The following is a 22,229-nucleotide window of genomic DNA, read 5'->3' as shown; positions in this document are numbered from 1 at the left end:
TCAAATCCTGCGCATCAAATTTGCACAGGATACTGTACTTGTGAATACATGATAAACATGAAAAGAAAATTGATGTTAGCAACTACATAGAATCTGTCCTTAACAAGTCTTTCTCATTTTAGCACTTGAATGTCCAATCAACAGTCACTTTACCACATGTGCATCTGCTTGCCCAGCAACATGTGTGGACCCAAAACCCACAGGAAACTGCAGTTTATCATGTTCAGAAGGTTGTGAGTGTAATCCTGGATATGTCATCAGCGGAGGAACTTGCGTTTCTGAGTCGCACTGTGGCTGTGTTGAAAATGGCATTTATTACATGGTATGTGGAGAACTAATTGAGTCATTACATTGACTTTGTGTCCAGTGTCCTCATTCTAAAATAATACTTTCTAATGACAGGAAGGGGAACAATTCATTCGAGGTAACTGTGAGGATCAGTGTATCTGTCAAGGAAACAACAGTGTGTACTGCTCACCAATGTCATGTGCAAAAGATGAAATCTGCAAGGTTCAAGATGGCTTACTGGGCTGCTTCCAACCAAGCACGGCAATTTGCCACATTTATGGAGACCCCCATTATACTACTTTTGATGGCACACTCCATCACTTCCAGGGAGCTTGCACCTACACTGTGACAGAGACATGTGCTTATGCATCCCAGAACTTCAGTGTCACCACACGTAATGAGCACAGAGGCAACCCAAGCTGGACTGCCATTAATTCTGTAACTCTGACTGTCAATGGAATAGAGATCTTCATTGGAAAGAACAACATTGTGCTTGTAAGTATTTTTAGAAATGTATTCAAATTGTTTAAAAACAATGTATATATATATATATATATATATATATATATATATATATATATATATATATGTGTGTGTATGTGTGTGTGTTTTATAATAGTATGATGCTGGGATGGTTGCATTGCTGTAAGTACTCTAAAGAAACATTGCCCTTGACAGCATAAAAAACTAAAATGACAATTATAAAAAGCCCTTAACTTAGAATGATTTCAGGGTGCAGGAAGACATGAAAAAAGACACAATAATCATAGGACCTCAGGTATTTGACCCCATTACTTCTCCCATAAGGTCCTCTGTTAGTTCAGGCACCTTAACCCCTTAAGGACGAAGCCCATTTTGGCCTTAAGGACGCAGAAAATTTTATTTTTACGTTTTCATTTTTTCCTCCTCGCCTTCAAAAAATCATAACTCTTTTATATTTTAATCCACAAACTAGTATGAGGGCTTGTTTTTTGTGCAACCAGTTGTCCGTTGTAATGACATCACTCACTTTACCATAAAATGTATGGCACAACCAAAAAAATACTATTTGTGTGGGGAAATTAAAACGAAAACCGCAATTTTGCTAATTTTTGGAAGGTTTTGTTTTCACGCCGTACAATTTATGGTAAAAATGACATGTGTTCTTTATTCTTTGGGTCAGTACGATTAAAATTATACCCATGATAATATACTTTTCTATTACTGTTGCGCTTAAAAAAAATCACAAACTTTTTAACCAAATTAGTACGTTTAAGATTCCCCTATTTTGAAGACCTATAACTTTTTCATTTTTCCGTATAAGCGGCGGTATGAGGGCTCATTTTTTGCGCCGTGATCTTTACTTTTTATTGATACTATGTTTGCTTATATAAAACTTTTAATACATTTTTATTAATTTTTTTGGGAATAAAATGTTATAAAAAAGCAGCTATTTTCAACTTTTTTTTTTTACGTTCACGCCGTTCACCGTATGGTATCATTAACATTTTATTTTAATAGTTCAGATATTTACGCATGCGGAAATACCAAATATGTATATAAAATATATTTTTTTAACACTTTTTTGGGGGTGAAATGGGGAAAATTAGGCAATTTACGTTTTTATTGGGGGAGGGGGTTTTTCACATTTTTTTTTACTTTATTTTTTTTACTTTTACTTTTACACTTTAATAGTCCCCATAGGGGACTATTTAAAGCAATCATTCAATTGCTAATCCTGTTCAGTGCTATGTATAGGACATAGCACTGATCAGGGTTATCGGTCATCTTCTGCTCTGGTCTGCGGGAAGGCAGATCAGAGCAGAAGACTCCCGGAAGACAGTGGAGGCAGGTGAGGGGACCTTCGGCTGCCTTGCCGGATGATCGAATCGCCGCGGCAGCGCTGCGGGCGATCCGGTCATCCAATTAAGTGGATGCCGCGATGCTGCAGATGCCGTGATCTGTATTGATCACGGCATCTGAGGGGTTAATGGTGGACATCCGCGGGATCATGGATGTCCGCCATTACATTTTGATGCATATTTCCATGTACAGGTACAATATGCTGGCATGCAGAAGTATGTATTAAAAAGTCCCTTTAGTATTACAAAAATATTAAAAAATATTCACTAGAGTTCTCTCACATTTATCATTATAATACCCATCACAAAATACACTAGAAATATATACACTTATTTACAGGTCAGCATTGAGTAATGTTTATTTTTTTTTTATGTTAATGTTCTTTTTTTTTTTTTTTTTGCTTGTATCCCTAAAAATAAATGACAAAATGAAATAATAATTAGTAGCGTAATGTACCCCATGTTTGTGAAAAAACGACATCATGTCCTGCAAAAAAAATTGCTGTGGCGAAGCAACAAGAAAGTTAATTCTGAAAATAGTGGAACATTTTTGGGTCCTAAAGGGGTGAAGAAGTCTACTTTTCCAGTTTACTGTAATTCGACTAATCTATTTTTCCACAGTCTACATAAATCATCTGCTCTTCCATTGTTTTTTTCAGGTTAATAATGTGGCTGTCATCCTGCCTGTGAATGAATCCAACATAATTGTCACCCAGAAGGGCCAGTATGTTACAGTCACTACAGACTTTGGCCTTGAACTTCAGTTTAATGGTGACCATGAATTGTTTGTGAGAGTGAAAGAGAATTACAAGGGAGCACTATGTGGTTTGTGTGGCACCTACAATGATAACTCTCATGATGACTTCACGACTCCTGATGGCAGCATTGTAACCAGTGTTAATGACTTCGGAAACAGTTGGAGAGTACCAGATAATGGATGGCCGTGAGTATCTCCACAAGAATCTTGTCACAACGTAACATTTTTCAGTACACAAAACTTATCCTCTGAAAGCTTTGTTAGCACTAGTAATTGTTTAATTTAACCCCTTACCAAAAAATTACTTAACTGTTCATTGATCACAGTTCAATTCATTTACCAGGACTTGACAAACAATCATATTATATGGATGGTGTGGCTCAGGGATTGTGCTGCCACCATTTGCAGCACTAGCTGGGTGTAACATACAGACACGCTCTTGCTGCAATAGCCAGAATCAGAGCTAGCTCTGATTATTACCATTTAACCCCCTAAATGTCACAAATCAATAGTGATCGGGGCATCTGTAGGTGGTTGAGCAGAGGAAGAGGGCTCCTTCTATCAGCAAGGAGTTGTCTGGGTAGCCAGCAATCAAAAAATTCACTTCATATGTGTATGTGAGACTACTAGACTACTAGACCCTTCTAGATCCAAGATCTAACAGGCAGCCTGCCAGTACTGACAGTAACAGAACACTGACAGGCAGACTTAAAGGTTTACTCCGGTAGAAAACAAATGTTTTAAAATCAACTGGTGCCAGAAAGTTAAACACATTTTTAAATTACTTCTATTTAAAAAAAAATCTTAATCCTTCCAGTACTTATCAGTACCTGGCAAAACTCTCCTGCTCTGGACAGTTCCTGACATGGACAGAGGTATCAGTAGAAAGCACTGTGGTCAGACAGGAAAGAACTTCACAACTCCCACTGGAATATACAGCAGCTGATAAGAGGCTGAGTCATGGACAAAAGATGACTCATGGACAAGGCTGCATGAGCAGACACACCAATCACCTCCCAACACCTAAAGGAGGGACATGCCCTCTTCCTCTGAGAGGATTTCTAACATTGTGAGCTAAATATATATATAGATGATAGAGGAATAAAAATTACATGTACATGGTCAGACATATTTTATTTTTTGTGGGCTCTGACAGATATGCTTTAATATAATATCCTGACATAACTTATCTGTATTAATAAATATAAAGATGGATGGAAGCAATGGTTACACCATGTTATCGAAATTAACTGTGAACCATTGTCTCTGTTCTTTGCACTATTTATCATAGATAAACTACATTTGTAAAATAACTCCAAACACAAGACCAACCAGGCTAAAACCTGTCTTTTTTGCCATAGATTCATTTTTGCAGAAAATTATGTTGATTTGTTTATTTTTTAGATGTGATTCCACTCCTCCGCCTCCACCACCCTGTCCTCCACTTCTAGAGCAAGAAGCTTCACAGAAATGTTGGATTATCAGACAAAGTGATGGACCTTTCAGACCTTGCCATTCCGTCCTTCGTCCCCACAAGTATTTTGAGAGCTGTATCTTTGATCAGTGTGTCACTGGTGGAAGTGATGATCTGATTTGTAGTGTCCTTTCATCATATGCTGCAGCATGTGAAGCTCTAGGAGTGGATTTGGGAGACTGGAAAAACAACACTATTTGTGGTAAGAGACCTACTTTTTTTAAGGGGCAAAGGGTGGGAAATATTGATCTTGGATTCAAACAGAGAACATTATGTTTTTTTACAGATCCAAATAGACCATCAACAACTCCACCTAGGCCATCTACTGCACCAACCCAAAGCCTTTCCACTTCTACTGCTCCAGTTGTTCCAGGTATGGGTCTCGGCATTGCGAAATAAGGATGTCCTTTGTTTGGAAATATTCTGCTCTATTATCTGTAGTATAAGGTGTACATGTGCTTTAAGCAGATTATGCAAATGTATCCAAAACGATTGATTTTCTAATATGGTGGTCAATCAGATTACAATATTTATCTGTTCCAGGACATAAAAGAGGTTAAAAACACTGTAATTAAGACTGTACATCTTGTATTTAGTAATTGATCCCAATACCCCTAAACTGTTAACCCAAAATAAGAAAACATGGAAAATAAGGACAATAAATAAGCTAAGTCCTTCCTTAGATAAATCTGAAATTGCTAATGAACGCTATAAATCATTTCTATGTCGAGGACAGAAGCTTCCTTAACCACTTAGGGACCCAGGGCGTACAGGTACGTCCTGACACCCTGGTACTTAAGGACCCAGGGCGTAGCTGTACGTCCATGGGAATTTCGGTCCCCGCCACTCATCAGACGGGGACCGGACCGCAGACACCCCGTCCTGAGATCCTCCCATGTCATATGATGCTGGCGATCTGTGGCAAATCCTGGTCATACAGGTCTCCAGTGACCCGGAAAATGAGAGGGTAAGGGGCTGTCCAAGACACCACCAATCCCCAATCGATAGCTTAAATTTACCAAACTGGATCGGAGGCTGTGGTGTCGCATATCTTCAGTCTTGTGGATCAGGGATTTGTTTTGTATATGGCAAGAGGAGTAAATGAGATCTGCATCACTCTTAACCTTTTTGGTGTGGATGTAATTTTTGGACATTAATAATAACTGTATCGCACAGGGGACATCTCTTTGTCCTAGAGGACCACTGAGTTTCCTTAAGATTTAATATACTGTATTTTGGCTCCCACACATTTGGTGGGGCCTGTGGATACAATCTGGTTGAGATATATAGCCAACCTTGGATTATCTGATCTGTTTGAGGGTAATGTCATCTAATAGTCCTATTCAATAGTATCGACAGGATCTACAGCCAGAAAAATATGCTACAAGCAAAGCTTCAAGGCCCTCAATCAGGGGCACACCAAGTGCTTCATGTTATCTTTTCTTTTTCTCCTGTGATTGTCCAGCTATTGTCATTGTTGCATATCTTATTAGATTTATGCATTCTATCTATACTTAGTTCCGTATATTTGTATACTTTCTGAAGAATCCCTGATCTTGTTGTATTATCTTTTTACTGTATATAAAAATCCCCCGATGAACCGCTGCATAGAGATATACAGGTTTTCATCACTGGAGAATTATACTTTTGTTTCTTTAATGTAACTAGTGCTTTGAAAATGATGCTGTAATAAGGTTTTTAAGACTTTAATAAATAATTATATTAGCTTCATGAAGTGTTGTTAATAACTCCCAGCATGCCCAGACAGTTGTTTGCTGTTTGGGCATGCTGGGATTTGTAGTTTTGCAATATTTTGAGGGCCACAGTTTGGAGATTATTGTGCGGTGGTTTCTAAATGTTGGCCCTCTAAATCTTTCCAAACTACAACTCCCAGCATGCACGAACAGCAAACGGCTGTCTCACCATACTGGGAATTGTAGTTGCTTGCCTCCAGCTGTTGCATAACTATATCTCCAAGCATGCCGTTCGGCGGTCAGTACTTGTTGGGAGTTGTAGTTACGTACCTCCAGCTTTTGTATAACAACATCTCCCAGCATGCCCTTCGGCGATCAGTACATGCTGGGAGTTGTAGTTTTGCAGTTTTTGTTGTAGTTTTGCTGGAGGCACACTGGTTGGAAAATACTGAGTTAGGTAACAAAACCTAACAAAGTTTTCCAACTAGTGTGCCTCCAGCTGTTGCAAAAGTACAACTCCCAGCATGCACGGTCTGTCAGTGCACATTCGGAGTTGTGGTTTTGCAACAGCTGGAGGTTTGCACCCCCCCCCCCCTCATGTGAATATACAGGGTACATTCACACGGGCAGGTTTACAGTGAGTTTCCTGCTTCAAGTTTGAGCTCCGCCACACTGCAAACTCCAAGCGGGAAACTCACCATAAACCCCCGCCAGTGGGAATGTACCCTAAAAACACTACACTACACTAACACATAATAAAGGGTAAAACACTACATATACACCCCCTTACACTGTCCCCCCCCCCCAATAAAAATGAAAACATATCGTACGGTAGTGTTTCCAAAACGGAGCCTCCAGCTGTTGCAAAACAACAACTCCCAGCATTTCTGGACAGCCACTGACTGTCCAGGCATGCTGGGAGTTTGGCAACAGCTGGAGACACCCTGTTTGGGAATCACTGGTGTAGAATGCCCCTTTGTCCTAATTTAGTTCTCAAATACGCATGTCGCTCTCTCACTTCGGAGCCCTGTCGTATTTCAAGGAAACAGTGTAGGGCCACAAATGGAATATTTCCGTACTCGGGAGCAATTGCATTACAATTTTTTTTTCTCCATTTACCCTTTGTGAAAAGGAAAAGTTGGGGTCTATCCCAGCCTGTTAGTGTAAAAAAAAATAAAAAAAAATCATTTCTACAGCACACTTTACCAAAGATCTGTCAAACGCCAGTGGGCTGTAAATACTCACTGCACCCCTTATTAAATTCTGTAAGGGGGTTGTTTCCAAAATGGGGTCACATGTGGGGGGGGGTCCACTGTTCTGGCACCACAGGGGGCTTTGTAAATGCTCATGGCCCCTGACTTCTATTCCAAACAAATTCTCTCTCCAAAAGCTCAATGGCGCTCCTCCTCTTATTAGCATTGTAGTGCGCCAGCAGAGCACTTGACGTCCACACATGTTATATTTCCATACTCAGAAAAAATGGAATTGCAAATTTTGGGGACATTTTCTCCTATTACCCCTTGTAAAAATTTTACATTTGGCGGAAAACGAGCATTTTAGTGAAAAGTGTAGTTTCCAAAATAGTGGCCATGTGTTTTTTTTTTGTTTTGTTTTTTGCTGTTCTGGCACCATAGGGGTTTCCTAAATGGGAAATTCCCCCCAAACACCATTTCAGCAAAATTTGCTTTCCAAAATCCCATTGTTGCTCCTTCTCTTCTGAGCATTGTAGTTCGCCCGCAGAGCATTTTATATCCTAACATGGGGTATTTCCATACTCAGAAGAGATGGAGTAACAAATTTTGGGGGGCATTTTCTCCCATTACCCTTTGTAAAAATGGTAAATTTGGGGGAAAAAAACACTTTAGTGATTTTTTTTTTCATTTACACATCCGACTTTAACGAAAAGTCGTCAAACACCTGTGGGGTGTTAAGGCTCACTGGACCCCTTGTTACATGACTTGAGCAGTGTAGTTTCCAAAATAGTATGCCATGTGGGAGTTTTTTTTTGCTGTTCTGCCACAATAGGGGCTTCTTAAATGCGACAGGCCCCCCAAAAACCATTTCAGCAAAATTTACTCTCCAAAATTCCATTGTTGCTCCTTCCCTTCTGAGACCATCATCTGCAGCCGTGGAACACTTCACTTTACTCGAGAGAAATTGGGTTACAAATTTTGGGTAATTTTTCTCCTATTACCCCTTGTAAAAATTCAAAAACTGGGTCTATAAGAACATGCGAGTGTAAAAAATGAAGATTCTGAATTTTCTCCTCCACTTTGCTGCTATTTTTGTGAAACAACTAAAGGGTTAACATACTTTATGAATGTCATTTTGAATACTTTGAGGGGTGCAGTTTTTATATTGGGGTCATTTATGGGGTATTTCTAATATAAAGGCCCATCAAATCCACTTCAAAACTGAACTGGTCCCTGAAAAATTCCGATTTTGAAAATTTTGTGAAAAATGTGAAAATTGCTGCTGAACTTTGAAGCCCTCTGATGTCTTCCAAAAGTAAAAACATGTCAACTTTATGATGCAAACATAAAGTAGACATATTGTATATGTTAATCAATATATCATTTATTAAGCATGTCTGTTTTCCTTACAAGCAGAGAGCTTCAAAGTTAGAAAAATGCTAAATTTTTAACTTTTTCATAACATTTTGGAATTTTTCACCAAGAAAGGATGCAAGTATCGACGAGAATTTACCACTAACATAAAGTAGAATATGTCACGAAAAAACTATCTCGGAATTTGAATGAAAAGTGCAAGCATCCCAGAGTTATGACAGTGGTCAGATGTGCAAAAAACACTCTGGTCCTTAACCCCTTAAGAACCTTTTAAAAATCATAACCCTTTCAATTTTCCACCTAAAAATCCATATTATGGCTTATTTTTTGCATCACCAATTCTACTTTGCAGTGACAACAGTCATTTTACCCAAAATCATTGTGCAACAAAATCGAAGAAAAAACGCCATTTTGTAACTTTTGGGGGCTTCCGTTTCTAGTGCATATTTCTGTAAAAATTACACCTTATAATTATTCTGTAGGTCCATAAGGTTAAAATGATACCCTACTTATATAGGTTTAATTTTGTCGTACTTCTGGAAGAAATCATAACTACATGCAGGAAAATTTATATGTTTAAAAATGTCCTCTTCTGACCCTTATAACTTTTTAATTTTTCCATGTACAGGGCGTTATTAGGAATCATTTTTTGCACCTTGATCTGAAGTTCTTCTCGGTACCATTTTTGTTTTGATCGGACTTTTTGATCACTTTTTATTCATTTTTTAATGGTATAAAAAGTGACCAAAAATACATTTGGAATTTTTTTAACGTGTACGCCATTGACTCTGTGGTTTAATTAACAATATATTTTTATAGTTAGGACATTTACGCACGTGCCAATAAAACATACGTTTATTTTTATTTACACTGTTTTATTTTTTTAATGGGGAAAGGGGGGTGATTCAAACTTTTATTGGCGAAGGGGTTAAATGATCTTCATTAACACTTTTTTAAAACTTTTTTTTTGCAATGTTATAGCTCCCATAGGGGCCTACAACATTACATACACTGATCTTTTACACAGATCACTGGCATGTATTAACATGCCTGTGGCCAGTGTTATTGGTGCTTGACTGCTCCTGCCTGGATCTTTGGCACGGAGCAGTCATTCACCGATCTTACACTGTGGAGGCAGGTAGGGTCCCTCCCGGTGTCCTGTAAGCTGTTCGGGATGTCGCAGTCCCGAACAGCCCGACTAAGCAGCCGGGATAGTTTCACTTTCGCCTCAGAAGCGGCGGTCAACTTTGACCGCGTCTGAAGGGTTAATACAGGGCATCACCGTGATCGGTGATGTCCTGCATTAGCTGCGGGTCCCGGCCGTTGATGGGCGCAGGTACCGCTGCAATATGATGCAGGGTCACTGCATGACCCCGCAGTATATTGTGAGAGCCGGTGCTTGATATAAATATATGTCCTTCGTCATTAAGGAGTTAAGGTGAAAATGGGCTTGGTCCTTAAGGACCAAGCCCATTTTATTTTTGCATTTTCGTTTTTTCCTCCTCGCCTTCTAAAATCCATAACTCTTTTATATTTTCATATACAGACCCATATAAGGGCTTGTTTTTTGCATGACCAATTGTACTTTGTAATGAAACCTCTAAGTTTACCATAAAATGTACGGCAAACCCCACAAAAATATTTTTTTTAGGGAGTACATTTTGGAGGGTTTCATTTTCACACTGTAAAATTTTCGGTAAAAATGACATGTGTTATTTATTCTGTGGGTCAATACGATTAAAATGATTACCAATGCTAGATACTTTTATATTTTTCTACTGCTTAAAAAAAATCGAAAACTTTTTGTGCAAAATCAGCAATCTAAAATCACCCTATTTTGATCACCTATAACTTTCATAGTTTCCATATATAGGGCGGTATGAGGACTAATTTTTTGCGCCATCATCTGTACTTTTTATTGATATCACATTTGCAGATATAAAACTTTTAGATAATTTTTTATAAAAAAAATTTTGGGAATAAAATGTGACAAAAAGCAGCATTTTTTGACCTTTTTTATGTTTTCGCCGTTCACCGTACGGGATAATTAACATTATATACTGTACTTTCTTTTTTAGATGTGACCACTGCTACAACTAAAAGAACTACCACAGCACCAACATCTCCAATAACATCCACACAAACAACAACTCCAACAGCAGATCCAACAACTCCAACAATAAGTACTACTGCCACCAGTGCTCCAAGTATAAGTACTACCACAGCACCAACAACAACTTCAATAATAACCAACCCAACAACAACTCCAACAGCAGATCCAACAACTCCAACAATAAGTACTACTGCCATTGCTCCAAGTACAAGTACTACAACAGCACCACCAACAACTTCAATAATAACCAACCCAACAACTCCAACAGCAGATCCAACAACTCCAACAATAAGTACTACTGCCATTGCTCCAACTACAAGTACTACCACAGCACCAACAACAACTTCAATAATAACCAACCCAACAACAACTCCAATAGCAGATCCAACAACTCCAACAATAAGTACTACTGCCACCAGTGCTCCAACTACAAGTACTACCACAGCACCAACAACATCTTCAATAATAACCAACCCAACAACTCCAACAGCAGATCCAACAACTCCAACAATAAGGACTACTGCCACCAGTGCTCCAACTACAAGTACTACCACAGCACCAACAACAACTTCAATAATAACCAACCCAACAACAACTCCAACAGCAGATCCAACAACTTCAACAATAAGGACTAGCACTATCACCACCAGTGCTGCAACTCCAAGTATTACCACAACACCAACAACAATTCAAACAACAACACCAGCAACAACTCCAATAACATCAACTCCAACAACAAAAATTATGACTACGACTACTACTACTGACACCACCACCACCACCACCCCAACCCCTACTACTACTACAAAAACACCAGACAGTAAGTACAAGAAGTTTGGGAAAGCATGCCTAATCTTAGGGATTTGAAAAACAATATTTGTTTCTAAAATGTAATAATTCAATGATTCTCTGAAATAGCATACTGTAAAATTTTACAATTTAAAGTAAAACTGACAGCTGGTTCATTTACACTAAACCCCAATACACAGGGTTATAGTGTGGTTTAACCAAATAAAAATGAGATATAACTTACCTGGATCTGCAATACGGTTCTGAGATAGACCCGTTATTAGCTGGCATTTCAAATATGTTAATCGCCAGCTTTGCAAAATAGAGACGGGACCTGATATGGGGGCAGGAAAGCTGAGTAAGCAACATATTAACAATGCTGGTTAATAACAGGTCTATCTCCACTACCGGACCACAGATCCGGGTAAGTTTTACCTCACTTTATTCCTGGTTCAACTGCAATATAACCCAGTGTATTGTGTTTAGTGCAGGTAAACAGGCTGTAAATTTTTCTTTTAACCCCTTAAGGACTCATGACGTACTGCTACATCATGAGTCCGCTCCCGATCTATAACGCAGGGCCACGGCATGGCCCCGCGTTATAGCGGGTCGGGCCTGGCCTCTAACAACAGCCGGGACCCGTGGCTAATGATCGCAGTGCGGTGCGGTGCGGTGCGCGGCAATGATCGCAGTGCGGTGCGCTATTAACCCTTCAGACGCGGCGATCAAAGTTGATCGCCGTGTCAGGAAACGAAAGTAAACATTCCCTGCAGCTCAGTCAGGCTGATCGGGACATCGCGTTAAAATTGCGATGTTCCGATCAGCTGGGACGCAGGCGGAGCTCTCCTTACCTCTCTCCATGGCGTCCAATCGTCGATTGATTGCTCCAAGCCTGAGCTATGGCTTTGCAGGGATCAGCATAGGAGATCAGTGTGTGCAGTGTTATAGGTCCCTATGGGAGCTATAACACTGCAAAAAAAAAGTGAAAAAAAAAGTTAACAAAGGTCATTTAACCCCTTCCCTATTAAAAGTTTGAATCACCCCCCTTTTCCCATTTAAAAAAAAAACTGTGTAAATAAAAATAAACATATGTGGTATCGCCGCGTGCGAAAATGTCCGAACTATAAAAATATATTGGTAATTAAATTGCACGGTCAATGGCGTTCAATACAAAAATGGTACTGATAAAAACTTCAGAACATGGCGCAAAAAATGAGTCCTCATACCGGCCCGTACGTGGAAAAAAAAAAGTTATAGGGGTTAGAAGATGAGAATTTTTAACATATACATTTTCCTGCATGTAGTTATGATTTTTTTTCCGAAGTACGACAATATCCAACCTATATAAGTAGGGTATCATTTTAACTATATGGACCTACAGAATAAAGATAAGGTGTTATTTTTACCGAAAAATGCACTGCGTAGAAACGGAAGACCCCAACATTTACAAAATGAAATTTTTTCTTCAATTTTGTCCCACAATGATTTTTTTTCTGTTTCACCGTGGATTTTTTGGTAAAATGACTAATGTCACTGCAAAGTAGAATTAGTGGCGAAAAAAATATGCCATAATATGGATTTTTAGGCGCAAAATTGAAAGAGTTATGATTTTTGGAAGGTGATGAGGAAAAAATGAAAATGCAAAAACGGAAAAATGCTGAGTCCTTAAGGGGTTAAAATTAGGCTTTACTATCATTTGAAAAAACTTCAGACATGTGATAGAGACATGTCTGAAGTTGTGATCCTTCAGGTATGGGTGATTAGACCCCCACTGATAACAGAAACAAGCAGGAAGAAGTGCCTAGCTTTGTGCTTCTCTTCATGGTTTGTTACTCTCCCTTGCTCGAAGCAGGAAACCTGTTAAAGACGCAAGGCGTGTGGGTACACCCTTGCAAACTTAAAACACAGGGTGTACAAGTATGCCCTGGTCCCGTTACTGGTGTTTGAAACATGCTCATGAGATGCACACACTTTATACCCAGTGGGTCCTGACTTCTATCAGCTGCCAGGACCCAGGGTTAATGCCGGCCATTGGCCTTCGGGCCGATGCCCAGCGTTAACCCTTTAGACAACACGATCTAAGTTGCGGCGTCTGAAATTTAAATGTAAATCTCCAAGGAAAACTTAGGTGTCTATAATTCAATCTAAACTTTTGTTATACATAGTTGAAACATAATAAGTTCTTTAAGCTCTTTATCACAAGATCACCATCTTTACATGTATGTGTTTTATTGCAGCTATTGCAATCTGCAGTGCCTCTGGAGATCCCCACTACAATACGTTTGATGGCGCAGTTCATCATTACATGGGGAACTGCAGCTACACACTCACCAACCTGTGCAATGCATTATCCAGTGGACTTCCATACTTCCATGTCTATACCACCAATGAGCACAGAGGCTCCAACACTAAAGTATCATATGTGCAGTCAGTGCACGTAGAAGTGTACAACACTAATTTTACAATGCTGAAGAACAAAAAGTTAAATGTAAGTTATCTCTTAAACACATATTTCATCTATTGTGGTACTTTAAATAATATTTAAAATATTTACAGTGGTCCCTTAAGTTACAATATTAATTGGTTTGGGACAACTATTGTATGTTGAAATTGTATCTTCAGACCAGAATTCAATGGAAAACTGATAATTGGTTCTGAAGCCCCAAAAATATAAACAAAAATAAGAAAAAATATTGGACTTCACTGTAACTTTCCTATAAAAGTCAGGAAGAGCTGCTGGAAGCTGTACACAACTTTATTTTGAGGATAGAGGCTTCTTAAAGTGTTACTATGCCCCTAGACATCTTATACCTAATCCAAAGAATAGAGGATAATATGTCTAATCATGAGGGTCCCGCCGCTGGGGACCCCCGCAAACTTGGCTGTGGCACCCCAGACATTCGGTGCATGGAGTGAACTTCGGTCTGTGCCGGATGACTGGTGATGCAGGGCAAAGGCTTGTGATGTTATGGTCATGCCAGCTGGTGACATCACGGTCATGCCCCCTCAATGCAAGTATATGGGAGTGGGTGTGACATCCGTCACGCCCACTCCCATTGACCTGCATTGAGGGGCTTGGCCGTGATGTCACAAGAGTGGTGTGGCCATGACGTCACAAGCCTCCGGTGCTGCACCCAACACTCCAAACTAATGCTGGGTGCAGCAGGGAGATCGCGGGGTCCCCAGCGGCAGGACCCCCGTGGTCAGACATCTTATTCCCTATCATTTGGATAGGGAATAAGATGTCTAGGGGCAGAGTACCACTTTAAAGGTCCTGTAGTATGCACAATGTACTGGGAAAAAATAAGCTGCTCCATCTGATGTCCAAAGAAGCAGCTCGTCCTGTCACAGGTGAAAAGTATTACTGAACATGTAGTACCACACTTTACCAGAAGTGTTACTAGACACCCAATCAGTGCATGAACTTCATTAATACAGATGTTTTAAGAGTCAAATGCCAAATCTGACCAGTGAGATCTTGAAGCCTTTAAGGCATATTTTGGATCCGGGCTGCCTGTACTATTGTATGTTGAGTATGATTTCAAGTTAGAGTGGACTAGAAAAGATAATCGTATGTTGAAAATATTTTCAAACATTTCAATACTATCATGAGGAACCACTGTATACATATTCTATACCCTGTTTCTGCAAAGAGTATAACCCTTGGAATCAGTGTGGCAATATTACAGTCTATCTTTTAGATATAGCAGGGTATCATTTCTGCACAGTTAATTCCAGTCAACAAAGTTTCTAGTTGGCATGCATTTGGTCCACCGAACCATAAAATCCTCCTAGGCTTCTTGACGTCAGACAAGTAGACAGCTTGGCTTAGATCTAAGAGACAAGCTTGTGCTAGTGAAGCCATGCTTAATGCGACTTGCTTTACTGTACATCTGTCAGATGCTGCAGGAACTGGCTAGTGATGATGTATCTTACACTGAGAGACATCACTTAAACCAGGAGGTCAAATGAGTAGAATCTAAAAGAGAAGGGAGAAGCGCTCCATAACATACAACAGCATCAGAGGTCGGGTAGGGGTATAATGGATCAAAGCCGCTTACCCAGTGTAGTTGTGTAGATCATACACAACAATGATGAGCGTATGTAGATATATCAAATAGGGAACTGTCTGCAGCCATCGCAGTGAAACAAGTTGCATCTTGGTCAATGAATCCATTTCATGGTTTCCGTTGTGTCTGCTCTGGGTCCGTCAGCGCCACCCGAATCTTGCTGTCTACCATTTAGAAGCCTGCACCATTCTACTACTGAAATGAGTAGAATGACTCTTCAGAGGAGTGGCACCACTTCATTGACTCTTTACAAGTAAATTGAATTTGGTATACACGCTTTCTAAGAAATATTCTTATATATTCTGCTGCATTGGGCAGAATATAAAAGACATTATCAAACTGTTACCATCTTTGATAATAGGTTGATGGCGGTTTAGGGGTCTGAATCCTCCTGAAAATGTCCTGTTACGGGGAACCTTGCTACCTGAACCATGAGTCTTACCACAGTCAGTCATTTTCCAGCTTAATGTATTTTATTATGTGTTTGTTACACTAGGTTGATGGAAAGAGAACAAACGTGCCAATTACTTTAAACAGTGGAATCAGAGTCTACCTCAGTGGAAATTACTTAATTTTGGAGACAAACTTTGGACTACAAGTGAGGTTTGATGGTAACCATTACACTGATGTTACCGTGCCATCAATACTGAAGGGCCAAGTTTGTGGACTGTGTGGTAAGACATACGTTTGTACTCACAGTTTAAATAAGCTATTGACTTCTGGTTTCATATACCTTTCAATATTCCTGTCTTTCAGGCAACTACAATGGCAACGCAGCAGATGACAATTTGAAGCCTGATGGAAGCTTAGCTTTGAATTCAAAAGAACTTGGAGATAGCTGGCTGGTTGTCCAAGACAATAAAGTGTAAGTATATGTGCTGGTTGTATGCTGTGGATCAGGGGCGGACACAGACAGCAGAGCGCCCCTGTGCAAAGAATATGCCTGGGCCCCCCCCCCAGGTAATATGTTTGCTAGGTAAGTGGGTAGTACGTTTGCAAGTAGTACATTTGCTAGTTAGGTATGTAGAACATTTTCTAAGTAGGTAGGCAAGTAGTACATTTTCAAAACATATAGGCAGTTAGTAAGTTCAGTTGGTAGGGAGGCAGGTAAAAGGTTTGGTGCTAGGTAGGTAGGTAGGTAGGCAGGTATAAGTTTGGTTGGTAGGTGGGTAGCCACATAACATTTGGTGGGTAGGCCCTTAGTCCAGTGTTTTCCAAACAGGCTTTGGCTGTTTGGGCATGCTGGGAGTTATAGTTTTGCAACAGCTGGAGGCACCCAGGTTGGGAAACAATGGACTAAGGACCTACCTACCAAACCTGTGTGCCTCCAGCTGTTGCAGAACTAAAACTCCCAGCATGCCTGGACAGCTAAAGACTATCCGGGGAATGCTAGAAGTTGTAGTTTTGCAACAGCTGGAGGAGCCCAGGTTGGAAAATACTGACTAAGGAGGTGTTTTCAAAACAGTGTTTCTCCAGGTGGTCCAAAACTACAACTCCCAGCATTCCCGGACAGTCTAGTGAATAGTGAGTACAGCTCTGGAGTATAATACAGGATATAAATCAGTACATAAGTAATGTAAAGTGACCCTACATTCACCGCAATAGTGACATCTTGTACAACGGGTGGCACCCATTGTGCAAAATCTAACTATTGCAATAAATGAAGGGTCACTTTACATTACTTATGGTGGAAGCAGCAGGTCACTCACCTCGTCTCCTAAGGAAACTTTTAGATTCGACTGTTGTGATGCTCCTCAGGTTCTGTTATATGAATGGCGGCTCTGGAGTATAATACAGGATATAACTCAGGATCAGTACAGGATAAGTAATGTAATGTATGTACACAGTAATCTCACCAGCAGAATAGTGAGTACAGCTCTGGGGTATAATACAGGATATAACTCAGGATCAGTACAGGATAAGTAATGTAATGTATGTACACAGTGACCTCACCAGCAGAATAGTGAGTACAGCTCTGGAGTATAATACAGGATATAACTCAGGATCAGTACAGGATAAGTAATGTAATGTATGTACACAGTGACCTCACCAGCAGAATAGTGAGTACAGCTCTGGAGTATAATACAGGATATAACTTAGGATCAGTACAGGATAAGTAATGTAATGTACACAGTGACCTCACCAGCAGAATAGTGAGTACAGCTCTGGAGTATAATACAGGATATAACTCAGGATCAGTACAGGATAAGTAATGTAATGTATGTACACAGTGACCTCACCAGCAGAATAGTGAGTACAGCTCTGGAGTATAATACAGGATATAACTTAGGATCAGTACAGGATAAGTAATGTAATGTACACAGTGACCTCACCAGCAGAATAGTGAGTACAGCTCTGGAGTATAATACAGGATATAACTCAGGATCAGTACAGGATAAGTAATGTAATGTATGTACACAGTGACCTCACCAGCAGAATAGTGAGTACAGCTCTGGAGTATAATACAGGATATAACTATTATAATTACTAGGTTCACACTGAAAACTCTCCAGACAGCAATGCATTTCTGAGCGGATCAGCAAAAAGATCTGCACGGTCCTAGCGCCGCCCAAAGGGCTAGCTTCTGGAGATTCATCAATGTGAACCAAGCCTTATACATGTGAGAAGGGAATTATACATGTGAGCAGGGGATTATTATAATCCTCAACTCACATATATGTAACATCTCCCCATCACATGTATAATCTAATAATCTCCTCCTCACATTTATAATCGCAAAATCAGATTATACATGTGAGGAGGGGATTATACACATGTGAGGGGGGATTATACATGTGAAGAGGGGACTATACATGTGAGGAGGGGATTATACATGTGAGGAGGGGATTATACATGTGAAGAGGGGACTATACATGTGAGGAGGGGATTATACATGTGAGGAGGGGATTATACATGTGAGGAGGGGACTATACATGTGAGGAGGGGACTATACATGTGAGGAGGGGATTATAAACATGTGAGGAGGGATTATACATGTGAGGAGGGATTATACATGTGAGGAGGGGATTATATACATGTGAGGAGGGGATTATATACATGTGAGGAGGGGATTATATACATGTGAGGAGGGGACTATACACATGTGAGGGGGGATTATACATGTGAGGAGGGGACTATACACATGTGAGGGGGGATTATATACATGTGAGGAGGGGACTATACACATGTGAGGAGCGGATTATATACATGTGAGGAGGGGACTATACACATGTGAGGGGGGGATTATACATGTGAGGAGGGGACTATACACATGTGAGGGGGGGATTATACATGTGAGGAGGGGACTATACACATGTGAGGGGGGGATTATACATGTGAGGAGGGGACTATACACATGTGAGGGGGGATTATATACATGTGAGGAGGGGATTATACATGTCAGGAGGGGATTATACACGTTAGAGGATTATTATAATCTTCCCCTCACATATATTTATCATATCTCCCTCACATGTATAATCTGATAATCCCCTCCTCACATTTTTAATCCCCTCACATATATAATATCATAATCAGAGTATATGTGAGGGGATTATACAGGTGAGGAGGGGATTATTATAATCCTCCCCTCACATATATGTATTATCTCCCCCTTACATGTAAAATCTGATAATCCCCTCCTCACATTTATAGTCCCCTCACAAATATAATCTCCTAATAAGATTACATGTGAGGGGGTTATCAGACTATACATGTGAGGGGGAGATGTTACATACATGTGAGGGGAGGATTATAATAATCATTATTATCCTCCACTCACATGCATAATTTCTTCCTCCCACCCCACACACAATCGCAACCCCCCCAATCCTCACCCCACCCCCCTGCCAAACAACCCCCTACCCCTCAACTCACATGTAATCCAGATGATATACCGGTCCATCTGGCGGTGAGTGACGCTGCAGCCTGGAGGCCGTGTGGGGGCTGTAAATCACTGATAGAGAGGAGTGGAGGACTCCTCTCTGCTCCGCTCCTTTCATCTCTATGATGCCCGCGGCCCGCCGTGACGTCGCACGTCACGTCAGCGGGCGTGACTATTTCCCAGGCAGCCACAGCGGTCCTGGGATAGTGGCTGCCTGTGGAAGATTGACGGCGGAGGCGGCAGCAATGAGTTAAAAAAAAGGTAGCGGGCGGCGGTGGTGGTGGGCCCCCTCCCTCAGTCAAAAATTTTTAAGCCTGGCCCGCCTGTTTCCTAGCCCGCCTGTCATGACCAGAGCCCCGCGTGGGGCAAAAGGGGCTAGCTGCTTTTGGGCCCCCAGGAATGAGAGGGCCTGGGGGAGCTGCCCCTTTTGCCCCGCGTTAAAGGCGGGCCTGGCCCCAGCGGTCAGTGAGTGACTGTCACTCACTGACTCGCTAATAGTTTCAGTTCCGGCTGGGCCCCCCTGGCTCCTGGGCCCCTGTGCAGCTGAACAGGCTGCACATATGGTATGTCCGCCCCTGCTGTGGATGTAGCCATGATGTTGACATGGGCTAGCACCATTCAATAGAGCCCACCTGTGTCGAAACTGCCCACTACAGAATTCACATTTCAAATTTGTGTCTAAAATCCCTGCTCCGTGGTTTGGCATAAGATACATCTCATATGAACAAGCCCTTAAAAATGTTGAATGGTTAGTATGCTAAATGTAATTGAAGAAAAAAAATCTAGACAAAAAAAAGGATAATTACAATGTAAGTCATAGATATTAATATTCCCAAAGAAGTGTGAGATTAAGATACTCTTAGGTTTGATTCACACAGTGTATTTTCAGGCATATTTCATAGTAAGAAATGCATCCATTAAATGCAGAAATTATGCATCCAAATTTTTAATATTAATGTGCTCTATGTGACATGTCCCTTATTTAGGCAGATGGAAAAAAAATTCCTTTTTTAAATCTTGTCTGCACAGACTACCACTTTCCCATAGACTTTCAAAGAGCACAATAATATTGAAAAATGTAGATGAAATTTTACAAATTAAATATGCCTGAAAAAATGCTGCATGAACATAGCCTAATTCCAAACAACAGACAAATTGAAAATTGAAAATGTAATTCTGTAATAATGCATTTACATGATTTATCTGACAAATATTTTCCACACATAATAGTTTTTTATTTCATGTTTTCTAGGTGTGGAAGTCAAGACCTTGAAGTCTGTGATCCTAATCTTGAAATAGAGTATAGCAGGGATACGAGATGTGGCATTATAAACAATCCTTCAGGTAATACATATACAGTATATGGTTTCTACAATATTATTACATATTGGCCCATTTTTTTTTTATATCACTGACGATTATTGCTAATATTCTGACATGTAAAAACCGCATTAATTTTTTCCAAACAATCAACTATACATCTAGATTTCGTTCCTGTTGCTCTAGTCAATGAAAACATGAATGTCTTTTTATTGATTAGGTATCTTCAAGGACTGCCATGCTCTTGTGAACCCCCAACGTTTCTTTGAAAACTGCATAATGGACATGTGCTTCACTGGTGGCGAGTCAAATTCCCTATGCTATGCTGTGCAAGCATATGCCCAACAGTGCTCGGATGCTGGACTATGTGTTGAGTGGAGATCAGACACCTTCTGCCGTAAGTATTCATCTATATTACAGCTAATATTGTTATCATTAAGAGTGCAAGCAGAAATATGACACTATTTTACCATCAAAACAACTGACACCACACCAGAACATGATGGACCCCATAAAACAGATCCAGCAGTGTTGTTGCTTCTGTTATGAATGTCACAGTGCTGGTGCGAACCTATGGGGAAATTTAGGCTGTGTTCACATATGTCCAGCACTCAGCCTAGATATTGATGCAACTGATGCCACAACCGATGACAAGTTATCAGTTGTATGGCATCTGGAGTCCATTGTTTCTGCACAGCGCCAAGCTGTGTTCTCTTGTCTGGTGCCATCCAGCATGTCCAACCATCTAGCGTCAAAATTGAGATGCTGGATGATTTTGAACTGTCCCATTCAAATGAATGGGATCAGTCCTAGCATCAATTCCGGAGGTAAAATATGCTGGACACCTGATATACAGTAAGTGAACCCAGCCTTATCAATCCCTGTGTAAAGGAGCAGTCAAGTGGAGTAGTTGTCCTTAGCAACCAAACACATTCTAGTTTTTATTTGTTTAGAGGTCTTTTTATTGTATTAGTTTCCCACCCCCAGTTTTAATCAACACTTTAAAATTAACTATACATTTTTAATTTTACATTTTATTTTAAGATAAATCTTAAATTTTACATTTGATTTTAAGGTACCGATACATTTTATACAACATTGACAGCTATGTAAATTTATTATTGATGATTGCTTCCAATTTGTGTATTCTTTGTTTAATTTATCTCTTGTCAAAAAATTTTCAGCAATTTCTTGTCCTGCAAGAAGCTATTATAAGAGCTGTGGTACAACATGCCCCGACACTTGCTTCAGTTCTCAGCCGGTGGCACCATGCAAGGCAGAGTCCATAGAAGGTTGCTTCTGCAATGACACTTATGTCCTGAGTGGAGACAGATGTGTTCCTCAGAGTGACTGTGGATGCACTGATGAAAATAACAACTCTTTTCAGGTAAGGCTACATATGTCTATGCCATACTTAATATAGCTGAATGCAA

At 40.2% G+C, this 22,229-nt stretch overlaps 1 protein-coding gene across 1 annotated transcript in view; it reads left to right on the top strand.

Annotated features, from left to right (window-relative positions):
* LOC130361000 (uncharacterized) overlaps window positions 1-22,229 on the top strand; it is a 166,995-nt gene that overhangs the window by 124,333 nt on the left and 20,433 nt on the right. Inside the window, exons 83-94 of the mRNA XM_056563557.1 lie at window positions 123-322; window positions 403-783; window positions 2,789-3,072; window positions 4,291-4,562; window positions 4,647-4,733; window positions 10,700-11,554; window positions 13,761-14,011; window positions 16,090-16,267; window positions 16,350-16,458; window positions 20,729-20,820; window positions 21,017-21,193; window positions 21,981-22,183. Coding sequence (XP_056419532.1) covers window positions 123-322; window positions 403-783; window positions 2,789-3,072; window positions 4,291-4,562; window positions 4,647-4,733; window positions 10,700-11,554; window positions 13,761-14,011; window positions 16,090-16,267; window positions 16,350-16,458; window positions 20,729-20,820; window positions 21,017-21,193; window positions 21,981-22,183 — 3,089 coding nt within the window. The remainder of the gene's footprint in view (window positions 1-122; window positions 323-402; window positions 784-2,788; window positions 3,073-4,290; window positions 4,563-4,646; window positions 4,734-10,699; window positions 11,555-13,760; window positions 14,012-16,089; window positions 16,268-16,349; window positions 16,459-20,728; window positions 20,821-21,016; window positions 21,194-21,980; window positions 22,184-22,229) is intronic.

The sequence above is a fragment of the Hyla sarda genome, chromosome 3 (genome assembly GCF_029499605.1).
Source record: "Hyla sarda isolate aHylSar1 chromosome 3, aHylSar1.hap1, whole genome shotgun sequence".
Lineage (NCBI taxonomy): Eukaryota > Metazoa > Chordata > Amphibia > Anura > Hylidae > Hyla > Hyla sarda.
The sequence above is the reverse complement of the archived record's forward strand: the minus strand, read 5'-3'. Positions and strand labels throughout refer to the sequence as shown.